This window comes from Drosophila teissieri, chromosome 3R, assembly GCF_016746235.2.
Source record: "Drosophila teissieri strain GT53w chromosome 3R, Prin_Dtei_1.1, whole genome shotgun sequence".
Classification (NCBI taxonomy): domain Eukaryota; kingdom Metazoa; phylum Arthropoda; class Insecta; order Diptera; family Drosophilidae; genus Drosophila; species Drosophila teissieri.
In genome coordinates this window covers 8,474,537-8,495,981 of record NC_053032.1, presented here as the reverse complement: position 1 = coordinate 8,495,981, position 21,445 = coordinate 8,474,537, and the positions used below count along the sequence as shown (strand labels likewise).

General features: G+C 42.3%; 6 protein-coding genes and 1 long non-coding RNA gene across 10 annotated transcripts; 2 read left to right on the top strand and 5 right to left on the bottom strand.

The window, feature by feature from the left end:
- Window positions 1–677: 677 nt before the first annotated feature.
- Window positions 678–6,171, bottom strand: LOC122621516 (Fanconi anemia group D2 protein). 3 transcript variants are annotated; one of them, XM_043799388.1, is made up of 15 exons: window positions 6,037–6,171; window positions 5,232–5,986; window positions 4,835–4,976; window positions 4,709–4,777; window positions 4,465–4,655; window positions 4,335–4,407; window positions 4,102–4,271; window positions 3,548–4,035; window positions 3,296–3,494; window positions 3,115–3,237; window positions 2,035–3,062; window positions 1,752–1,976; window positions 1,476–1,695; window positions 1,125–1,422; window positions 888–1,059 (listed from the first exon to the last, which is right to left on the bottom strand). In XM_043799388.1, the coding sequence occupies exons 1-15, from the start codon at window positions 6,109–6,111 to the stop codon at window positions 1,030–1,032; spliced, it is 4,086 nt and encodes a 1,361-aa protein (XP_043655323.1). In that variant the 5' UTR covers window positions 6,112–6,171; the 3' UTR covers window positions 888–1,029. The 3 variants fall into 3 exon arrangements, with proteins under 3 accessions (XP_043655322.1, XP_043655323.1, XP_043655324.1); XM_043799387.1 differs by having other exon boundaries at window positions 678–1,422; XM_043799389.1 differs by lacking the exons at window positions 888–1,059; window positions 1,125–1,422 and having other exon boundaries at window positions 1,515–1,695; window positions 1,757–1,976.
- A 384-nt stretch (window positions 6,172–6,555) lies between these two features.
- Window positions 6,556–9,339, bottom strand: LOC122619141. The gene is made up of 5 exons (XM_043795888.1): window positions 9,122–9,339; window positions 7,947–8,107; window positions 7,801–7,891; window positions 7,618–7,736; window positions 6,556–7,311 (listed from the first exon to the last, which is right to left on the bottom strand). Coding segments are annotated over exons 1-5 (510 nt in total). The 5' UTR covers window positions 9,124–9,339; the 3' UTR covers window positions 6,556–7,174.
- A 217-nt stretch (window positions 9,340–9,556) lies between these two features.
- On the bottom strand, window positions 9,557–12,598 carry LOC122619140 (putative mediator of RNA polymerase II transcription subunit 12). Of its 2 annotated transcripts, none has more exons than XM_043795886.1 (5): window positions 12,359–12,598; window positions 12,189–12,302; window positions 11,898–12,130; window positions 11,082–11,230; window positions 9,557–9,947 (listed from the first exon to the last, which is right to left on the bottom strand). In XM_043795886.1, the coding sequence occupies exons 1-5, from the start codon at window positions 12,467–12,469 to the stop codon at window positions 9,730–9,732; spliced, it is 825 nt and encodes a 274-aa protein (XP_043651821.1). In that variant the 5' UTR covers window positions 12,470–12,598; the 3' UTR covers window positions 9,557–9,729. The 2 variants fall into 2 exon arrangements, with proteins under 2 accessions (XP_043651821.1, XP_043651820.1); XM_043795885.1 differs by lacking the exon at window positions 9,557–9,947 and adding an exon at window positions 10,087–10,875 and having other exon boundaries at window positions 12,359–12,597.
- Window positions 12,599–12,899: 301 nt separating this feature from the next.
- LOC122620070 (40S ribosomal protein S20) lies at window positions 12,900–14,110 on the top strand. Its single transcript, XM_043797356.1, has 4 exons — window positions 12,900–13,039; window positions 13,184–13,339; window positions 13,566–13,655; window positions 13,921–14,110. Exons 1-4 carry the CDS (start codon window positions 13,037–13,039, stop codon window positions 14,032–14,034), a joined length of 363 nt encoding a protein of 120 aa, XP_043653291.1. The 5' UTR covers window positions 12,900–13,036; the 3' UTR covers window positions 14,035–14,110.
- On the bottom strand, window positions 14,097–15,048 carry LOC122620069 (calmodulin-like protein 4). The gene is made up of 4 exons (XM_043797355.1): window positions 14,900–15,048; window positions 14,742–14,772; window positions 14,613–14,677; window positions 14,097–14,548 (listed from the first exon to the last, which is right to left on the bottom strand). The coding sequence occupies exons 1-4, from the start codon at window positions 14,900–14,902 to the stop codon at window positions 14,198–14,200; spliced, it is 450 nt and encodes a 149-aa protein (XP_043653290.1). The 5' UTR covers window positions 14,903–15,048; the 3' UTR covers window positions 14,097–14,197.
- A 387-nt stretch (window positions 15,049–15,435) lies between these two features.
- On the bottom strand, window positions 15,436–21,349 carry LOC122621141 (adenylosuccinate synthetase). The gene is made up of 5 exons (XM_043798900.1): window positions 21,028–21,349; window positions 18,763–18,865; window positions 16,822–17,101; window positions 16,394–16,754; window positions 15,436–16,330 (listed from the first exon to the last, which is right to left on the bottom strand). The coding sequence occupies exons 1-5, from the start codon at window positions 21,196–21,198 to the stop codon at window positions 15,902–15,904; spliced, it is 1,344 nt and encodes a 447-aa protein (XP_043654835.1). The 5' UTR covers window positions 21,199–21,349; the 3' UTR covers window positions 15,436–15,901.
- LOC122621142 lies at window positions 17,128–18,864 on the top strand. The gene is made up of 3 exons (XR_006326194.1): window positions 17,128–18,044; window positions 18,103–18,618; window positions 18,724–18,864. It is a non-coding gene; the product is annotated as an uncharacterized LOC122621142 (long non-coding RNA).
- Window positions 21,350–21,445: the final 96 nt, after the last annotated feature.

The window sequence follows — 21,445 nt, the reverse complement described above, 5'->3', positions numbered from 1 at the left end:
GCACCTGTTTATAAAGAAAGATGAAGGACAGTGGCAGTGGATGCAAGGATCTGATACCTTTGGAAAGTTTCCAAGATTATTTCTTCTTGATACATAAAATAGAAAAGGCAAAATACTTGATTTGTATGAAGACAATATCTGTAGCAGGCACACATACACACTCGTTAGGATTAACATTGCGTAGTTCATTTTTGTTTTACTATAAATTTATAGTTTGTGTGTGTTTTCTTGCTCTTTTAATTACATATATAACATGATTATACATGATTGATTTTATACCCCTCTTATAAACAACCCAATTGATATACATCACAAAACATTTGCATACATACCACACGTATGAAAGGGATTCATAAACCGTGAACGTAACGTCGCCAATTATTACGAGATAAAAACAAATGGAAATTAAATACTACAAATAAACAATCAGAGTTCATCGTAGAGGAAGGCCGAATGTGAGAAAAATGGGAGAACAACTTTTACGTCTTAATAAACAATTATTGTTAACGAAGAAAATAAATGAAAAGAAGCATATTGTACTAAAATATTTGATATACATACATTTGTTATTATTTGTAATACGAAAATTAAATAAAATTGCATCCAGATAATGAAATGAAATAAATAAAGAATGCTAAGATCGTCGTCTGCTCAATTTTAGACTAAACTAATGAAAAGCCATCACTCGGTTTCAACGTCACTGATTTATTAAAAATCCTTAGCTTATTAAGCTAAATTATTGTTTAAAAGCATTTGCTGCGGGAAGAGGACTTGCTCCGACGACTGCCGTCGCTCGGCCTCGTGCTAACGCTAACAGTGGTGATGCCCATGTCATCTCCTAAGACCGTTTCATCTACGCTGGTGTCGTCCGCAGGTAATTCCTCGTCGCTGTTTTCCTCGCCGGCGAATGAACTCGTGGGTGTTATAATAGAATCTCCGTGGAGATCCCTGTTGATCATATTTCCCATGTGAAATGCAGAATGGCAGTTGTTGGCGGCCAAAAGGGCTTTTACTCGGAAGACCAACGTCTCAATGGTCTCCCGAAGGCTGGGAATATAGCTGATAATAGCAGTATTTTTAATTGACTTCGAATGGCAGCACAGTTGATGCAGGAAGCGTGTCACCTTCTGGAGCTCGTGCAAAAACCTTGTTAGCCTTTCGGGATCGTCCCGAACAATAGATTCCAGCGCAGACATTCCGTGTTGAAGAAGCAACTTTAGGAATAACAGGGAGTGTTTCAGAAAGAGCCCAAAATTTCTGGGCTGTTCCACCTGCTGCACGATGCTGAGCAACCCATTCAACAAATCCACTGCAGACTCCCATAGCGTCAATCTATCACCATGGCTAGCGACGCTAGCTTGACCACTTAAGGAGTGAATGAGAACCTCGCACAGTCCGCGAAAGAGTAATGGGAAGTTGGCCCTAGGATGAAGCATTAATAAAACATAAAAAAAGGGTTCAAACTGTTTTCTTACTTTTTAAAGTTGGGGAATGAACTCAGGGCTTTGTCCTTCGTATTAAGTATGCTGCATTGCTTAACCAACTCACTAAGGAGATCGGTTTGACTCGTGGAAGTCGATTTTTTTAGGAATCCCTTGACCAGCTCGTCCAAATAGATATTGCACTGTCCGCCTTTGTCCAAGGTACCAGCGTAGTGGAACCATTTACGGCGCAGCAGCGTGCCACACAGTATCCCTGCATGAGTAATAAACTCTAAAAAATGAACTTCAAATTTAATATTTAGCGCTTACGTAACTCCTCGGCTTGCTGAAGTCTCGGTTGGCTAGCATCACTTTGTAAACTCCCCAGCTTCAATAAGTTACACAGCAATCGATAAAGCTGAACGGCAGTACTAAGACTCAAGACAGATTTCTCATACTTTAGAAAGTATTGAAAAGTCAGGGTTGCCAGCTGAGGGACACTTTGCTTCTCTAGTGTCTTCCATTGTGCTTTAGGCTGTAGTTTAAGCAAAGACTCTGCAGAAAAAGTTAATTTTTTACATTTTAAGGTATGCGGCAAATTTTAACAGCTTACTATGGAGCAGTTGTTCCTGCGACTTATCACTCCACTCGCTCCAGGCGAAGTACAAAGCAAACAGCCGGACGCACAGCCCAAAACACGATTTTATATAGCAAAATTGCTCTTTAAACAGATCCAGATTGCTGTACACATGATTGACTTTTGTGAGCTCATTGTCGATGGCTTCTGCTAGGCTAATAAGGTGATTATTCACCTCATTTAGACATGGAAGTAGATCGCAAATAAAATCTTCCTGTTTGGCCAAATGCGGTTTAAAACTGTCCGCATCATAAGAATCGTGCTGTCGAAAAACTGCTGCTTCAAGTTTTTGAACCACGTCTTCTAGCAGGAAACGTAACTCCAGGAGACCAAGAAACTCCCCCACTTGCTCATTTTCCAGCTGGTGACTCAAGACAAACTTCTGCTCCACCAAAAGCATAATGATTTCAACTTCCATTGGCCTGTACCTCTCTCGCGGCCCATACATCTGCTCAAAGTCAGTCTTCATCTTAATGGTCTTGCACGGTCCAACCCTAATAGTAAAGTCAGCGATCGTTGTTTGATTACCACTTAAATCTAGTTCTGGAAGCGTTGTGTTCATTTTGGCAGCTGGTTTAGGTCCTGGACGTTTCAAATTCTGGTTCGAGAGCTTGCCGTTTGTGAGGAATTGATATGGCGGTGCCATGAAGTCGACAGGCGCTCTAGCCAGGAGGGGCTTAATTCTCTGTTCGATACGTATTAGCTCTCCGAGTCTAGAAAGAACTCGACGCCGAGTAGGAGGATCACGTTGTGATGCAAACGCACTGATCGACACCCTCATCCAATTGATGGTGTGAAAATAAATGATCAGAATGTCTTTTTGCTGTTCAGCCTTAAAGTTGTCAAAAACGGGGACATAGTTGTCATCCTCAAAGAAAGAGGGCAGCACAATGGCACAGCCCAGCAAGGCATTGATATTCTCTAAGCTGTCATGGTGGCGATGTTTGTACAGCACCCTGACACAGTTGAACAGAGGAGCCAGAATGTATATTGAATCACAAGCTCTGTAATGGATAATGTTAATAAAATAATGAGGCAATGATTTAGTGAACTTACTTTGCTTTCGGTGATAAAACCAGTTTTGATATATTTATGCCAATATTAAGGACATCTGATTCAGTGTTTACATTTGTATCGTCCAACTCATTGATATTTAATTGATATTCCAGTTTGATTCCCCTTAAAAATAGATTAAATTAGCGAGCATTGAAACGAATATTTACAAGTCACCAAATACTTTAAAATCTCGGGAACATCCTCTGTGACAAAACTTGCCTGAAATCGGAATGTCACTAAGTCACAGACCCAAGCAATGAATTGGTAGTCCAAGTCACAGCCGGTGCCTCCCTCATTGCGCTGATTGAAAACCGTGGCCAGTTCTTCAAAAAACAGGGCTAAAGACTCGGTACTATTTCCTATTGATGACTCGGTGCGTACTGTATAAAGATAATATTAAAATACACGTTTAAGTATGTCAACTCTTAATTACTGATTAAGTTGGCAGCCATTTTGCCTCGGCCATCGGGCAAGGAATCGACGTTTTCCACGCTGCCTACGAGCTCGTCACGCTCAACTCCATCGTTCTCGATGCGTGCCATTGCATCGATGAGCTGCACACAACCAATTATGCCCTGCTTTTTAATATTATCAGTGGAATTGATCAGCTGCTTTTTAACCACCATATCGACTTGCTCTTGGAGTTGCAGGCAAGGCGATAGGTTCGGATCCGGAAATGCAACATGGCACAGAAGGTCCATAGCAACGCGGGTTTGTGTGAGAGTAAGATCACTTATCCTATCAAGCATGGGAATAAGAAGAGTAGCACAATTCTGAACATCCTTGGCGCTCTTTCGTTGAAGTTCACGAAGCAATTCCAGTGCCATTGTTGTCAGGTGGGGCGATGATTTGTCACAGGTAAGCTCCAAAAGCTTTTTTAGGATATTTTTTTGGATTGAGTTGAAAATCTTAAAAAGTATACTGCAAAAAAACAAAGTCTTAGGTGGGAAAATAACTTATGAAATTTCTTTAAGGTTCGATGGTTACCTGTACGAAGACTTGGCGAAATCGGACACAGTGCGATTTTTCTCTCGCATAAAGTCGTGAAGGATGTTCATCAGTGTGGTAATGTGCTGCTCCAGGATGTGTCGATAGTGCAGTCGTATCTCTTCCAAAATGCTCACTGTTATATGCTCCAATTTAATGCGACGTCGAAGCTAAAAAAATAATTGTAATTTAATTAAGTATCTAAATTTATTTATTTATTAAGGAATACTTACAATGTTTTCAATGTATAATGAATTATCTTCATTAACATGTATCAACAAAAGCAGAAGTATCAGGTCGAAGGAGCTGCACATGTTTATTGATTTAAACACTGTATTCGTATAAGCAAATCCAGCTACTTACGTAAACTCTTCAGCAGGCACACTAGCAGATGACCTCTGGCATGCTTGATAAAACTTTTTCGAGCGTATTAATCCTAGTTCTAGGAAGCCAAAAAGTTCCAGCTGAGACTTCTTACTGTCGCCTCTTGTCGAGTTTTCTTCCCTCACAATTGTGTGGCGCCAGTTGAAGATTTCTCGCAAGCTGCCTATCAACTGAAATTGAACGAACTGAAACTGGATGCAAAAGGAAGAAGGAAGAGCCTTACGTCGCGCACGCTGTCATCTGTGTCTATTTTCAGAACGTTTAACAGCAGCCTTATAAGATGCGGCAAGTTCTAAGATATCAAAACTTTAAAATAAAAATCCAGTATCAGTCAATTATTTCAAATTACCACATCGGGACAGTGGCCACTTGTAGCGAAGTCCAAAATGCGCAGTCGTAACTTGGCCTGCGTTCTGTCCGAAAGCGATAAGTTACTTAGAGTTTGCACCGTGGTCATGTGGAAGAGGTCTTCAGTGCTGGAATAGTTAATGCTGCCACGAAATAAAATTATAAGATTAATAAGAAAGAAAGCTGTAGTCGGTTTTTTATACTATCAGATACCCGTTACTAGACATACTATTTGTAGAAACTAACAAAAAAGTAAAATAAAAAACTAAATCGAAAGATTGTGGGCGTGACTGTTGATTGTGGTTTGTGGGTAACTGTGTTGAGCAAGTACAAAATGTTTTTGGTACATCTATGGAAATTACTTTACGAGTAATTCTGCTTGGAATATCTTTACTTACTTGAGAAGCTCGACGAACTCATCGTGCATGCTGGCATCGAGTATCAACTCAGCATTTGCTATGATGTCAAGCTTTGCCGATTCCGTGGCCCTGTTGAAAATTACCTCGATGCGACTGTAGATCTCCACCTTGTGCAAGGCGGTCAGGTAGCGCAGTTGGGTCAGCATCAGGGGTAGCAGTGGCAAGGGAATAGCTGCTTTACCCATGATGACTCGATCAGCTCTAGCCACCTCCTCGATCTTGTTCAATAGCACCTCCACGCAGGCATCTCGCATGAAGTCGATCATAAGGAAGTTCATAAACATGCTGTTCTGGGACTGGTAGATCTGCTCCTCGCCAGCTGCGTCCACGGTGCAGCCGGTTAGAAGCTTCTGCACCAGCTTCGATCCGGGAGACATGGCAGCATGCAGACCCGTCTTGAATGTCTCCATTTTGTCGGTATAGGAGGAGGCACTCGTAAAGATGTCCCGCAGCTTGGAGACAATGGATACATGATCGCAGGCCAGTATCAGACTATCACCCTGATCCAACTGGACACCGGCTCGAACCAGGACCAGTTCGAAGAAGTTGTTCGGTTGCCGGGAGAGCGTGGCAATGTTCCGGTTGGAGGACTGCGTGCGACCCAGAGTGGCGGCCAGGATCGCACTGTGCTGCGACAGAAAGCGCTGCGTATGCTCCTGGGAGGCGGGTATGTTATCTTCGCTCCCACCGGATGAGGACTCAACTGAAACATTTGTGGTCGTCTCTGCCAGGCGCTGAAACACAGATTTTGGAAATGTGGTTCCAAGTCAGTGTTTCCACTTACGGGCACTTTCATGGTCGCGTTCTCATCGATCGTGTTCAGAGGTTTCTTCGAACGTTTTTTAAATTGTTTATACATAGTGGAAGTAAGCTTTAAATAAATAACCAAAAAATAAAAACAAAACACTTCGATGGCGCGTTAGCAATGCAGTGTGACCGAGAATTGCCATCAGTTATTATCGATAGTCGCGGTGGTAGAGGTGTGCGTATTCGCTAAGAACCGTGGAGTACTGCCGGTGAATATTGTAACAATATAGTCTTAGTTTTTAATATTTTCAAAAAAATTAAAAGATTTACTAGTAATTTATTATTGGAAAGAAAATACATTGTTATATTTGTAATTTCAACTACCTTAGGAATTTAACTTGTTTTAAGATTATTAATTGAAAACTAACCAAATAAACCGAGAAACCAATTTTAAAACACTGTTTCAATCATACTCATCTAAGAAGTCTAAAAGATATTTCATGTTTTTAAAATCAAATTTTTATTGAAACATACTTCTACATAATTCATACAAAACTATTATTGTTTTTTTTATTTTTCAATTTATATAACTTCTATCATATGGGATGACTATAAAATGTTCAACTTAGCGCCTTATTTTTATGATCGATACGGAAGCACGATCCATAAGTTGATAATCGTATATGTAATGGAAAAGCCCAACACTAAAAGTCCAAGGCAACACTAAATAAGATGATTATGAACTTATATATAAATTTAAAGCCCTTCGATTTGAATTATTTAACTTGGGTGCCAGCTCTGATAATTAGATAAAAAGTTCTTAATATCGACTTTCAACTCTTAAAAGTGCAAAAACTCTCTTGTGCTATACACTCTTAAATGTATATAAATATGTTTTATAAAAAGGAAGTACAACATATGTATGTCTTGAAGTGATTATGCCAGAAATTGACTTATTCCGGGACCATTAAGTCCCTTTTCTACCTAGTTCATAGAAAATCACTAATTTGGCGTTGTTTTTTGTATTGCTATTAAGTATATAATGATGAACATGATGCCGTTTCTATCACTCTAATGCAGTCCAAAGCGAAAAATTTGCGATTCATTCACAATACTGTGCTTCAGGAAACTCAATGGCCTTCCGGTTATTGCTTTTCAGATTACTAGATAGTAAATTATTGTTTTTTCGCTCGTCGTCTCTTAAAGCCCGTCATTTGCTTCAGAAGCTGTGAGTTCTCGTCATCGAGATCCATATTTGGCTCCCAGAGCCGCAGTCGTTTGGGTATGTAAATTAGACCCAGTAGAGTTATAGCTAAAAAGGTAAAAGATTGAAACATATTTGCACTTATTAAATATCCAATAAAACTTGAAGGCTTCTTCAGATGTGTTTAGTCATGCTTCACTCTTTGAAACTTTCCGTCTTTTAAAATATTTAATTTGATATGTATATATTCCACATATATTATGTAACAAATTTGTATACTTGTGTATACAAATATAAAGAGATAATAAGATTCAGTTGATGTGAATTACATACTCATCATAAAAGAGTATTCTTATAGAATCTTGAACGTATTATTACAGCCATTATTACTGAATTTATTTCATTTGTACTCACAATTTAGCACACACGGGAAGATCACGTAGAAGTTAATGGTGCTGGAGCGAAAGTAGAGTGCCTCGGTGGCATAGAAGACCATGGTGAGGGCCAAGGAGCAGCCACCCATGCTGACCACCCTTAAACGTAGGATAACAAGCCCATTAGTCGCGTCTAAGCAGATGATAATTGAAATTCACTTACGGCTTGTAGTGGATGTAGAGCGTGCAGTGTACAAGAGCGATGGCCTTTAGCAGGCAGTACATCCCGATGATTCGCGATATGGTGTAGTCCCCTATGAAAGAACCCTTGAAATGGGACTTCAGTAGCTCACTCCATCCCGAACTTACCCTCTATGAACTGAGTGTCGCTGTGGTCGCCCAGGAAGCTGCGTCTTTCTATATAGCTCCTGAAAGCCGTGCCCAAGTCCATGAAGGCCACGAATGCTATCCATCCTCGAAAGGCGTACAGCAATCGTTCGCGGGGTCGTCCGCCAGACTGCATGGCAGCCCTACGGACCGAGGAAGAAAGATAATGTTCAAACTAATTAGTATAGTATATTATACTATTGTACTGTATATATTTATTTTATTATTAGTATTATTATTATTGTCGAGATCTCTTCATATCCCTTTAGGGAAATAATTCGATTTAAGGGATGCGTTTATAGTATAGGCAAAACAAATATTAAAACGCTTATAATACTAACTTTTTATTACCAATTTGACTAATGTCCAACTCAACATAAATATTTTCCTTGCACATATTAGAGTTCCATATTTAGAAAATCACTTGAAGATTAAAAGAATCCTATAAAACTAGTAATAGAATGATCAAATTTTATTTACTCGTATCTATTAAACGAAAGTTCTTAGATATATGCAAAACACATCAAGAATCTTAAACGGTAAATACACTAATTGTTGTGTGGCTAGGTTTGTAGAATCATTACGATGAGGACAGGCCAACCCAATCCCCAATCTGGATTTTAGATTATGATGATATAATATGAGAACCAAGCTAAATATTCTGGTATTACAACGCCATTAGAATAAACGCCATATTATTGCGTGTGCATAATGAGGCCCTTTATGTTATGGGTTTCAGCAGCAGCAACCAGGAACTCCAACCGAGCAGCCGGGTCCAATGGCATCGGCAACCGGCTTATCTCCCCCTGAGAATCGCATCGCACTCGGAAGTCCCAGCACAACCCACCACCCCACCCCACTTATTCCGCAGGTCTGGGCAAAATCGATATTATGGCACACTATGCTGTGCTATTTGCGCAATGCAAATATGCAGAGCGTAATTCCCGGAGGCACGCGACCACGTGGACCGGTTGTGGTGGATTCACCATTAGCAGCACCGAGTTCTCCACTTGCCCGGGTTGTTTATTTTCAAGCAACATCGCCGGCTAGGTCGTCCGAGCAACGCGATTTATGGCCCCGGGACCGGCTATCATGCGGTCCGTCCATAATAAATGCACTTGGTATGTGTGTATTTGCTTTCGGGAGCACTGACTTACATTCTGCAGAGATTCCCGAGTTAACCAGCGGTCCCGAGCTCCGTCCCACCTGGCGTATGCGTAATAATCGATTGCAGCACTGCCACGGACACTCTTTAGTCGCTCGAAACCTATTTTATGCTGCAGCGATTGTTTATTTTACTTTTTCGCTGTTCAGCTGTAAACGCGACTAATTTTCGTACCGCCGCCTGCAACGCCTTGCCAGCCACTAAAAGTCTAGAATGGGAAAGTTCCGAGCGAGGGCAGGCAGCTTTTATGCTTTCAGAGCTTTGGCTCTTTGAAGGTTCGTATCGCACCGGGGATACCTGGAGAAAGTGGCCTAAAAAGTGGTCGTCACATAGTATATAACAATTATTATTTTAAAAAAATAATGAGTGCGCTTTAAATCTCTGACCATGATAAGTGTGCGTTACTTATTCAACAACAAATATGAAGTGCGTTTTTAGTATCATTTTATTTAGCAAAGTACAAAAATTGTAAACGGCTCCAAAGTCATACATAGATTTGTATCCATGTGGTGTAAAAGCAGAATGTTAAATGTATAAGCAACTTGTATAAAAGATCAACAATTTGTCAAGTTCTATGGCTCTCTCGGAATGAAACTTGGTCTAGTCCTTGCCAATGTTGGCCTCAGTCTTACGGTACTCGGCCCAGTCGACAAACCCATCATTGTTCAGATCCATGGACTTCAGCACATAGTCAATGGTGTCCTCCAGAGCTTTGTCCGTGTACACTGATCCGGACTTGTGATCCTCGGGCTGGTCCGTTTGGCCCTCGGCGTGTCCTTCTTGGTGACCTTCCGCTGCTTTCTCGTTACTATCTTTGACTAGAAGGGTAATGAAGCGTCACATTGCTTAAAACTCCACTTGGCATGGTTAATTTGTTTGCTAAGCGTACCCGAAACCGGAAAATGTGTTTTAAAGTCTACAGTTATACTTGATAGAGGTACTAGATGTGGTCGCCAGTGATTTGAAATTGATTTTATTCGCAAATTCGGCTTTACTTACAGAGATTTGCATGCGTCTATATAATAGATTTCAGTTTAAAAAGAAATGCCACACAGACGGGATTTCCTTAGTTTTTTTGCATAGTTTCTTTTTCTTTTTGTACAAAACAAACGTTTACACAATCAGTCTGTTTTTTGCTGCTCTAAAGTTGCGCTTAAAAATTAGTTCATATCGAAAAGTAACTAAAATTATGACAATTGAAAACAAACGAAACAAGGCGGCTGGAATTGCACAAACCACTTGAGAGATTCGCGAGAAATATTCGAAAATGGGAATCTGTTGAAAAAGTTATCTGAAGGACGTTTAGTAACAATTTGTTCAATGAGGTTCTCCGATTGGAATGCTTGCAGCATGTTAAGTAAATTTCATTCAAAATTATCTAAGAAGTGCGCTAAAACCGTCGACGTGGTCCACGTAATTTCAGGAAGTTTTGGGCAGAAACAGGAGTATGTGTTGCATGTCACAGAGCGCGGGACGAGGACATAGTTATGTATGTAAACTGAACGGATCTGGGTGACTACTAATGAACCGGTTGCTGCTGTTCTTGCGGCTGCTGCTGTTGCTGCTGCTGCTTCTCGGCTGCCTTTTGCTGCGCCTTGATAAACTCCGGATAGTCAATGTAGCCGTCTCGCGAGGTGTCGTCCATCTGCAGGATGGGATCAATGAGGGCCACCAGCTCCTCGTCGGAGAAAACCTTCTCCTCCACGTGCGGCTTCTCTCCGTTCGGCTGTTCCTTGCTGCCTTGCTCTGCGTGGCAATGAGTTGTTATGGCGGATGCGAGATGGATTAGCATGAGATTTGAGCATGACCACAACCATAACCGGGGACAGCCCAGTTTTATTACGCATATGCAAAGAAGTAGAACAGAATAGTGGGTCAAACAAAACGAAATACAGAAACCACAAACGCAACTCTAACCATTGAGCCAGTTTAAAAAGCAGTAACTATCTTACCGTGCCAATGGATCAGTGACTTGATCAGCTCGCAGCCGTCCAACTTGTTGTTATTGTCCGAGTCGTGCATCTTGAAGTAGTGGAACTGCAGCTCGGCCTCGGACATCTTGCTCGTATCGATCGGCACTTGCATGTGCTCCTGGATGTGACTGGAAGTAAAAGAGTAAAGATGGGTTAAAATCTAATCGAAGGGTGCATAAAATAAATAAAATTAGAGTGGGGTAGCAACGTTAAAATAAAAAAGTAACACTCCCCGCAAAAAGGATTATTCAGGCACATACTTCGACATGATTGATGCTCCACAACGATTTCTATAAACTCAATAACGAAATGTAATATACTGGTAAAGATGCGCTATGTCAGTAGCTTCCAGGAGATTAATTACTTTTGTATGTGTGACTATGAATAGTTGGCTAGCGTCATCTTTCGTAAAACTCTACGAATTAATCCCAACACTTAGTATTTGTTAAAAATATAATATATTAATGGACACATAAGAAATATCTTTTGTGAACACTTTAGCATAACTTGTATTGATACCCGAATATCTTATTTACTTCAAACTGTGAACTCTTAATATACATATAATTTATTAAATTGTAGATGGAAAAATACTTCAAATCACTTTGGCTGTATGAAAACGTCACCATTGTTAATTTATAGACTTCTTCCCTTACTCAAGCTTTATATTCGATGTACAACAAAATACCTCCCATCACTTTAATGATTTATTTATGACACTTCTACTTATATACCCCGAAGCTCCACTGATAGATAGTGATTGCCAGTGGCAGTGATAAGATAGACGGCACTTACGCGCGCTCCTGCTGGATGTTGCCGGTGTTGAGGACCTGCTGAGGTTGCCCATGGTGGTGGCCACCTGCCTGCTGGTGGTGCCCCTGCTGCTGCTGTGGTTGCTGTTGCACTTGCTGAGGCGTCGGTTGCTGGTGGATTGGTTGATGCTGCTGTTGCTGTTGCTGCTGCACAGGAACTTGCTGATATTGGACCGGTGCCGGCTGCTGCACGGGGACTTGAACCTGCTCATATTGCTAGAAGTCGGAGCCTACTGGTTAAATTTTGCCATTTGGGCATTCGTTTTTCACTCACGTATTGCTGGGGCGGCACACCGGGTGCTGAGTGGACCTGTTGCTGGTACTGCGGCTGGTGGTGCTGCGGTGGTGGTGGTGGGTGGTGCTGTGGCACCTGCTGCGGCACTTGTTGCTGCAATATTTGGTTAATTAACTCATGGGCGAATGGAGGTGCTTTAAACAACTCACATAGTGTTGCGGATTCACGCCGGGAGCTACGCGCTGTCCGCTAGCCAATCCAATTAGGATAAGGGGTAGCAGCAGTTGGACTGCCGGCAATTCAGCGACGCGCATCTGCATGGAAGTGCTGGATTCTGGCGGGGATCGGATCGGTTTGGGATCTGTGTCGGTTCTGGTGGCTCTGTAATCACCACGTCGCAAAGACAAAACACACACGTACACAAATCGCTGCTTCTTTGCCGCTGGCCATTCGCAGCGGGCGACAGCTGTTTCACAGGTAATTGCAGACATTCGCCACGAAACAAATGCAGAGGTACGGCTACACAGCGTGCCGTCATCAAGGGTATTCATGTATCCCATAATTTTAACAAGTTTGAAAGCAAAATAGGAAAATCTATAATAAGCTTGATGCTTCCATTTAACAAATGGAAAATTAATCAATTTAATAGGTGCATGATTTCACCGTATTTAACCCTAGTATCCCGATAATATTTAGTGAGCAGTTGATCAGCTCAGGGAATACCTCAAATGCAGTTGGGCATATTTAGGGTATTTGGGTGATTCAAATTACGGTCTGCCATGGACACCCTATTAACCTTCTCTTCGTTTTCAACCAGCATATTGACTGGTTCAGCGCTGCTCAAAATACAAAGATTTGAATATCTCGACCAGGGGAATTGCTAAATAATGGTAAGGATGATGATGCCGAAGCACCCATAACTACTGCGAGTTAATAGCAGTGCTTGTATGCGCCTCAGCACCATAAAACATCGTGCACGTGTGATGGCCACTCAACTTAACCCCACTTATTCCATGTTTCCGCCAAATTCACAGGCTGCTGCACCCAAGGATATTGAGAAGCCCCATGGCGGCGATTCTGCCTCTGTACACCGCATCCGCATCACCCTGACCTCCAGGAACGTGCGTTCCCTGGAGAACGTGTGCCGCGACCTGATCAACGGTGCCAAGAACCAGAACCTGCGCGTCAAGGTAAGAGCTTTCGGTCCACCTCAAGGATTCCAAGGTTGCATTTACCTGGAGGCTTTGCGTGACCCCAGACGCTTAGCCTAGTCATTAATAAATGCCAGATAAAGTGCCTGAATCGGACATTATTCCAGCGCTGATTACTCCAGAGCAGGAATATCATATGGTTCAGGCTACAAGTCCCTATTTATAAGGAATGCCTTTCTTATTCTTATATATTCCATAATTTTAGGGCCCCGTGCGCATGCCGACCAAGACCCTGCGCATCACCACCCGTAAGACTCCTTGTGGTGAGGGTTCGAAGACCTGGGATCGCTTCCAGGTGGGTTATCCCTTATACTAAACATAATAGAGTAAAAAATGGGCAGATCTGATATCGTGGTTGGGCATTCAACCAGTCGCTCCACAGTATTAATGATTTGCCCAGATAAAACGTATTCTCATAGTACAATTTGTTGGTATTTCCTCACAATTTGCCTCTCTGAATTCGACAAAAATAATTAATGATGCCTCATTATTAATACCTAATAAGCTTGCAAAAAGAGCTGCTTAATAAATTAATATTTAATGCTAATCCTTATTTCCAGATGAGAATCCACAAGCGCATCATCGACTTGCACTCACCCTCTGAGATCGTCAAGAAGATCACCTCCATCAACATCGAGCCCGGCGTAGAGGTTGAGGTCACCATCGCCAACTAAGATCGGCAGATGCCACATTTTTACACCTCAAAAAGTTTGGCGTACAAATAAAAACAAAGAACTTTTTTCAAACACATTTGGCCAATTTTATTGTGCGAAGATGGAATTACTTTACTGGAATGTTTCGTAATGGTAATGGAGTGATCCGACTTGCAAAGGCAGGCTAATAGTAGTCGGGAACTGGGGCACATGCAATCTTGACAAAGTCCGCATACCGCACGTTGCTATTGTTGTTCACATTGGCCTCCCGGAAGATGTTGTCCACCTCGCGCATGGACAGACCCTCTCCCCAGTTTTGGAGAAGATTGCGCAGCTGCCTGGCCGAGATGGTTCCCTTATTTTGAGGATCGGCTGCTTTAAAAGCCGCAATGACCTCGTCCGGCAAACTCTCCACCTTGGAGTGCTGGTGCATAATGTCCAGGAAGTCGGCGAAGCTCATTTTCCCATTCTTTTGCTTCAGATAAGAGACCAGTTCTTGAATCGTCGGCGAAAGACCCAAAGAACGCATAATAACCTGATGGTATGAAGTTTTTGTCCATTAGTATGTGTTTTTTTTCTGGGGTGGGTGCCCCACTTACGGTTAGTTCGTCCAAATTGTTGATTTGGCCCGAACGGGCGAACAGATAAAAACATTCACGGAACTCTGGAGGTTAAAGATAAGAAATACTTTCGGAATGAAATCATCAATGTAGCGCAAACATATTTACCATCAATATCCTGTTCTTTGAAATAACGAGCCTGTAATAAAGTTGGGAAGTAGAAAGTTGCATAAATACAAATGGTTAATGGGGGCATTCGAGTGGAAAGTGCAGTTATGAACAGAAGAAAGCATTTTCTGTTTAAGGAAACAGTATTTATAACTCACCATTTTAGAGTTCCTTTATTGTAGTAGCAATTAGTTAAAATAAGTTAACAAAACCATAAATAAATGAAGTAAACAATACAGAAAGATTTAATAAATAAACGGAACCTAGAACTCAAACAGGTAGTAGCCAGTGTGACCAGCAAGTTGTGTGCCCGTTGACGGGTAATTCAAAATACCACATTTATCTGTAGTAAGACCGAATATCTGTGTGATTCCCGCTAATTCAAATTTAGCAATTTCAACAAAACTTTTAACTTTTTTTTAATGGTTTAAAAAGCAACCAAACTTTGTCTATCATGGACCCATATTATTGAACATTTTGCATATGATTAGCCAAATTGATTACCCATACTGCCCATTTAAGTCAAACCAAAATATATGTATACATATGTATATATTTTATGTACATATGTATATAATTATTAGCAAGTTAGTTCCTATTGGAAGCAACCTCTTATAGATTTAATTAAAAAGATCCTAAAATGATTTCTTTAACCATATGGAATACCCCTTTATCCCAAGTAAAACATTTGTTGTTTGATTTTAAAATGTATTTACCTTGCGACACAATTACACAAGTCAGAGCACATTGTTGTATTTAAATATTAAAACAACATCATTTAGTTATTGTACAATAAAAAATATCTGCTTCCCTTTGCATACAAAAAATCTGAAACTGCACCTGATGATCTTATAAACTAAGTACGTCCTCATCAAACAAGAAGTTATAGTATAATATATATGTGCGAGCCCCGGACGGCACCGCTTCTAATGATTTTGTGAACATCAAAACTAGAAAGTATAACTTAAAGAAGCAATATGCTAATAATTTGTGTCCAAATGTTGTAGATAGTCGAAATATTAGTTGTATTTGTGGGTGGTTAGGTCTGTAGTTGTGGTTGGATAGTTTAAGCGCTGTTTTTGGCTAATGGGCCCTAAAGCGTTTCCGTCTCATATACACAATCTGGTAGGCATAAGTACGTCGGCACACTTGCTGGCAGGTTAATGCACATTGATGATGGACTCACGACCCTTTCCAACGCCCACCCAACGCACGGGCACACTCAGCTCGCTCTCCAGGAACCGGACATAGCTCTGGGCATTCTCCGGCAGCTCCTTGAAGTTACGCACATCCTCAGTGGATGTCTGCCAGCCCGGCAGCACGGCGTACTCCACCTCAATGCTTCCAAGCTCAGCTATGGTGCCGGGGAAGTGGTCAAGCTTCTCGCCATTGGGCTTCTTGTAAGCCACAGCCACCTTAATCTCCGGCAGCGTGTCAAGAATATCCAGCTTGGTGACACAGATGCAAGTGTAGCCGTTGACCAGCGAAGTGTACTTCAGCAGCGGTATGTCCAGCCAGCCACAGCGGCGCTTCCGCTTGGTTGTGACGCCGATTTCGAAGCCGCGTGTCTGCAGCAAGTCGCCGATATCCTGGACAACGGATAAGGGTATTAAGCAAAATTTTCGAAGGGCATTTACTAAGCTACTACTCACATTTAGTTGCTCGGTGGGGAATGGACCGTCGCCCACACGCGTCGTATAGGCCTTGACCACGCCAATTACCTCTCCAATCGTCTGCGGGGGCAGACCCAAGCCCGTGAGAACTCCTCCAATGCTGCAGTTGCTGCTCGTCACATACGGATACGTGCCGAAGTCAATGTCTAGCATGGCCGCGTTGGCGCCTTCGACCAAGATCGTCTTGCCGTTGCGCAGGGCAGTGTGCAGGAAGCAAATGGTGTCCTTGACATAGGGACGCACCTTATCTGCGTAGTCCTTGTAGCGGGCCAGCTCCGCCTCTACGTCCACGTTAATAGATGGGAACAGGCGCACGTGCGTGGCCACAATCGACTTGAACCTAAGTGAGGGTGAAATAGATCGGTTAAATCTAGGTTCCCCGAGTTCCCGGCCAAAACTCCTCTTACTTTTCACTGAACAGGTTGAAGTCTCCGAGCAACTCGCCCACTCGGATGCCGTTGCGGGTAGCCTTGCTAGAGTAGGCCGGACCAATGCCCTTCTTGGTGGTACCGAGCGACTTGCCGCCCTTCTCAGCCTCCTGCATGCCATCGACATGCTGATGGAAGTCGAACACCAGGTGGGCACGGTCCGAGATGATCAGCCGGTTCTCTAGGTGCTGCAGCCCCTTGGCTTCGTTCTTCAGCACCTCGTCGAACAGCGAGGGCAGGTGAATGACGACGCCATTGCCTGCAAATGTTAGGTTCATGTTTTTAGCATTCGCAAAGGCACTGGTTTTAATGACTAATAAATCACGAACAAACTGCAGTTGGCAGTCATGTGATTGCAGCGGAATTATAATGTACTTTCTTTTAGGGGTTTCCAAATCCAAGTTTTATTGCGATAACCGTGTAACGCACTTCGGTAAATGGGCAACTATATATGTATATGTTTATGTTTAAAAGTAAAAACAAAAAGTAGTAAAGCAACTATCACGGTCTTAAATTCCCCAGACCTTCTTTGTGTTTTAATGCTTTTATTACCGTTCTTCGTTAATCACATAAGTTAGCGTTCAATACGTGTACTTTCTTTGAGGGTCCTATAAAAATAATCAAGATAAGACGTTCTTCGTTCAACTTTAATGTCACATAAGAACTGGTCTAACAGTACAGAGATTTAGCTGCCCTCAAAGACTGATATCTATAGCGCGAAGAGACATTGTTGCATAATACACGAAATGGGGAGTCCATGGAACCAATTCGGAACTCATAATGCCAAGGCACGCGAGCCGGCTCAACGAACGGGGTCGTTTTGAATTGAGTTCCGAGCGGTTAGGAAATTAAAAATAATAAGTTAATTGCCTGATTAGAATAATTTTCCGCTTCATGTATGTAAGGCTCGGTGCTTTTGTGGCTGAGTGTCATAAACGATATCTAAAAGGCAAAAGCTCTCGGGGAATGGTTGTGGGGTTTCGCTGGTTTTGTGCGGATGGTTCTGACTATCTCGTAAATTAGTCTTGTGACAAACGATGACAGTGCGGATTGGCTTGTTGCTCTGTGCAAACAATCCCACCCACAACCACACACCCTTCCCGCAAGATCGATTAAACTTTGACAAAGTTGCGATTATATTGACAAACTGGCGGCCTTGGCGTTGACAGTCGGTGACGTCACTGGTACTGGCTGGCACAAAGGTAATATACCTTTTGCATATCCTACTCGGATTTAATTATCTCAATTGCTTATCTACAGAAATAGAACAGAGAAAACCTTTCGTTTTCAGGGTCATACGGCGTACCAAAGTCGAAAAACAGCCCAACTGACCCGCAAGCCAATGTCAATGATGCACTAAATCTGTGCCAGAAATTCCTTGCCTACATCTGACTTTGTATATATCTGACTATACATATATGCAGCTATATGTGTACAAACATATGTATGCATATATGTATGTATGTTGGTTCGATACATTCAATTTCACTTTGCCGCAGAGCGAGTGAAAACTAAAAGCAAAACAAACCGACAACAGACAGTATATTTACGACCTATACTGTATGCGAAAATTCTGTATATATGTATATTTAAATAATAGATAAAAAAAACTAGGGGCGAACAAAAAGAATCGCTTGCTTAGTTTCATTGACAATTCTTTTCTGATAACTCTTCAAAAATATTCCTATAAAAAGAACTTGAAAATAATCAATAAAAATTAACCAAGAATATGTTTAAATTTCCAAAGTTTGGAAGCTAAAGCTTTACTGATTTGTGGTATGTACTGATTTATATAGGATTCGGAACGCAATAAGCTAAAACTCCCGCTTTTTTGATTGCACTCCATGACCATGAACTAAGAGCTTGCACTAATCCTTGCAGATCCTGGCCTATATTTTCCATTATAGCATTCCAACTTACCAATGACGGAAACGCACTTCTCGTTCACAACACCACTGGGCAGGAGATGGAAGTCGAACTCCGTGCCATTAGCCACCACAGTGTGTCCAGCGTTATTGCCGCCCTGTGGATGGGAAAGATTGAAAAATGTAGTTTCCCTGGTATACAAAGTAGATCCAGGGGTAGATATACATAGGTGTTGATATGCAAAATGAGCATTATTTGTTTTGCTTTCGTCGAACAAACGACGAGCGAGAAGAAAAACAAAGATTGTGAGAAAAATAAATAAATATTATATCTTGGTGTATTTTGCAAATTGAACCACACAGAGCCCATCGAAAGGGGTATCTACATACAGATGTACATATGTATGTCCCTATGTACATACGTATTTGTCCCACGTGCCCACAAATATCAAATGACAATAAACGGAAAACGTTTCCACACATACAAATAACTACGACCATTTCACGTAAGCGCTCGAGAAATTTAATGTGTTTTTCCGTTTCATTTTGGCAACTGTACAGAAAATGCCTACATTTTGCTAATCTAACGAAAATTGTTTTCTATGTGAGTAGACCGTCAGGAGAATACGAAATGGGTGATTAGCGGCAGCAGAAGAGTACAAATTCTGGAACCTTCACAAATCATTGCTAAAAACCAAAAACAAGATAATCAAAATGTTTACGCAGTGCCAAGGAGAGGGCTTATATGTAGCTTATAGTCCGGGTCTATGATAAGATACGGGAAAATTGCGAGATCGCATACGGAGCTTCCTCCACATGCCCCGGATCGAGTTCCCGTCCGTGGACCCTGACCTTTCGCGACGCAAAACGCGAAATTCAGAACAGAGGGAACATATGTATATGTAGAATGTATACTAATGATCCAGTCGGGAATCGCCGCAAGGGGCGTGTCAGTCGTGTGACTCAAAGCGATTATCAACTGGCGTTGGTATTATATAAGGGCACTGATAAGACTTCGATTCCGCTAAAACACTATGTTGGTTGGAATCCGCTCTTGGCCGCATATCGTCCATTGAACTGCGTAGATGCTTCCGAGAAATCAACAAGTGGCCGGACATAAACAACCCGTTATAAGCACGCAATGCCCTAATCCTACGGATGTTTGTACGGCCCTTCCAAAGTTCTGAAAACTAGAGATTATTCCGCACGATTGCATTTCCAGAGGCTCTAAGACCAAGACTCCAAGTTTCTTCTGAATGATGTTGGCGGTTATGTAAACCCGGCCGTCCGTTCACGAGCGGCCAGCACAGATGTGTGGAAGTGGGATGGGGATAGGAATTAACGTCAGCCCCGAAAGAGACGGCCAGCACCAGTGACGAATTCTGCTGCGCCAGCATTGTTGGCAGACTTGCTGACGGAATACCAGTGCTGTAAACGATTGGTTAGCAGAAAATTTGTTGGCGGGACATGCATAATTTGTAAATCAGACAGAATTAGCTGATTTTTATTTAAAGAACTCAGCATTAAAGTAAATAATGATAATTATTACGTTGCATAAGGAGTAATTTTTCTGGCTTAAAGATATCGCAAAAATAAGCTATCTACCTTTTAAAACGGAATTCGAGTACAACTTCCTTTTAAAGTTCACTTAATGACTTACATTAGTTATCAAGACAAAGAAAGGAAAGTTAGAAAACCAGATTTAGGCGGCATGCTACTCTCTTTTTCACATCATGAACATAATATTCATTATTTCAGGTAAAACCATAACAAAACAAAATTGATCTGTAAAGTATTTTTTTTTTGAGTAGTTCGGTTTAGTGAGCTTATTGGCTTAAAAATGCTAACTACTCGTACACCAACTAAGCTAGTTCCTGACCTCTGAAACAAGCCAGTTTTTGCGAGAAATCCGCTGCGCCGGCAGCACTGCGGCATACAGACCAACACATGGGAACGCCAATGGAAGTGGAAAGAGGAGCGGTGGAGAGTGCACGGGGAGAGGAGCACACATGCGCGCTCTGCACGAACACTTGGACAAACAGGCTCACGGACGGACGCACACAGACGCAGCCACATGGCGGGATGGCAGAATTGATAAATACAAATGGAAAAGCATGCGGCAGCGGAGGCCGAAAAGAGCGATAGTGAGACTGTCGGGTTGGAAAAAGGTGGTTCATCTGGTGAAATACGCAAATGCTGGCTGGCTAGGTGACCGGGTTACTGGGCGCCTAGATTAAGATGTCCTTGGGCAAGGATATCGTCCGTTATCAATGGCGGTTTTCCCGATTTAACCAACATTCCGGTTACGCCATGTTCTCACCTGACACCTGCAGACGATGTCCACATCAGAGGCCAGCATATCCACCACTTTGCCCTTGCCCTCGTCGCCCCACTGGGCGCCCAGGACGACATCCACCTTCGACTTGTACATCTTGGTGCGGCCCTGGTGCAGCTGCTCGTAGTGCGTGCCGTTGGTGGCGCTGGCTGACATTTCCCCGGAGTGTAACAGAACGGATCAGATCGGATCGGAGCACGGACACGGATCTCGGACACTCGGAAGTCGTTCGCGAACACGTTGTGATTATTCTCTGCTGGCTGCGCTCCAACAGCATTTGGCTATAAAGCAAACAGAGGGTGGCCTGGTGCGGGCGGACGGTCCTACTGCGCGCGCCATTTGCGTCCGCCGCACGGGATGGTAACACTGAACGCGTTGCGTGGGTGGAGTGTTACGGTCATAT

What these genes read in the sequence shown, in the direction of transcription:
- LOC122621516 (XM_043799387.1), bottom strand. Translation starts at nt 6,111, where the DNA reads ATGTATAAACAATTTAAAAAACGTTCGAAGAAACCTCTGAACACGATC. An exon ending in GTTTTATCACCGAAAGCAAA is followed by an intron (nt 3,063 to 3,114) that starts GTAAGTTCACTA and finishes TATCCATTACAG; the next exon opens with AGCTTGTGATTCAATATACA. An exon ending in TCATTCCCCAACTTTAAAAA is followed by an intron (nt 1,423 to 1,475) that starts GTAAGAAAACAG and finishes GCTTCATCCTAG; the next exon opens with GGCCAACTTCCCATTACTCT.
- LOC122619141 (XM_043795888.1), bottom strand. An exon ending in CGACACTCAGTTCATAGAGG is followed by an intron (nt 7,892 to 7,946) that starts GTAAGTTCGGGA and finishes GTTCTTTCATAG; the next exon opens with GGGACTACACCATATCGCGA. An exon ending in CTCTACATCCACTACAAGCC is followed by an intron (nt 7,737 to 7,800) that starts GTAAGTGAATTT and finishes CCTACGTTTAAG; the next exon opens with GGTGGTCAGCATGGGTGGCT.
- LOC122619140 (XM_043795885.1), bottom strand. Translation starts at nt 12,469, where the DNA reads ATGCAGATGCGCGTCGCTGAATTGCCGGCAGTCCAACTGCTGCTACCC. An exon ending in GTGTGCCGCCCCAGCAATAC is followed by an intron (nt 12,131 to 12,188) that starts GTGAGTGAAAAA and finishes TCCGACTTCTAG; the next exon opens with CAATATGAGCAGGTTCAAGT. An exon ending in AACATCCAGCAGGAGCGCGC is followed by an intron (nt 11,231 to 11,897) that starts GTAAGTGCCGTC and finishes TTTTACTTCCAG; the next exon opens with TCACATCCAGGAGCACATGC.
- LOC122620070 (XM_043797356.1), top strand. An exon ending in ACCAGAACCTGCGCGTCAAG is followed by an intron (nt 13,340 to 13,565) that starts GTAAGAGCTTTC and finishes CCATAATTTTAG; the next exon opens with GGCCCCGTGCGCATGCCGAC. An exon ending in AGACCTGGGATCGCTTCCAG is followed by an intron (nt 13,656 to 13,920) that starts GTGGGTTATCCC and finishes CCTTATTTCCAG; the next exon opens with ATGAGAATCCACAAGCGCAT.
- LOC122620069 (XM_043797355.1), bottom strand. An exon ending in CAAAGAACAGGATATTGATG is followed by an intron (nt 14,678 to 14,741) that starts GTAAATATGTTT and finishes TTTAACCTCCAG; the next exon opens with AGTTCCGTGAATGTTTTTAT. An exon ending in ACAATTTGGACGAACTAACC is followed by an intron (nt 14,549 to 14,612) that starts GTAAGTGGGGCA and finishes TCATACCATCAG; the next exon opens with GTTATTATGCGTTCTTTGGG.
- LOC122621141 (XM_043798900.1), bottom strand. Translation starts at nt 21,198, where the DNA reads ATGTCAGCCAGCGCCACCAACGGCACGCACTACGAGCAGCTGCACCAG. An exon ending in ACATCGTCTGCAGGTGTCAG is followed by an intron (nt 18,866 to 21,027) that starts GTGAGAACATGG and finishes TCCCATCCACAG; the next exon opens with GGCGGCAATAACGCTGGACA. An exon ending in GAAGTGCGTTTCCGTCATTG is followed by an intron (nt 17,102 to 18,762) that starts GTAAGTTGGAAT and finishes TAACATTTGCAG; the next exon opens with GCAATGGCGTCGTCATTCAC.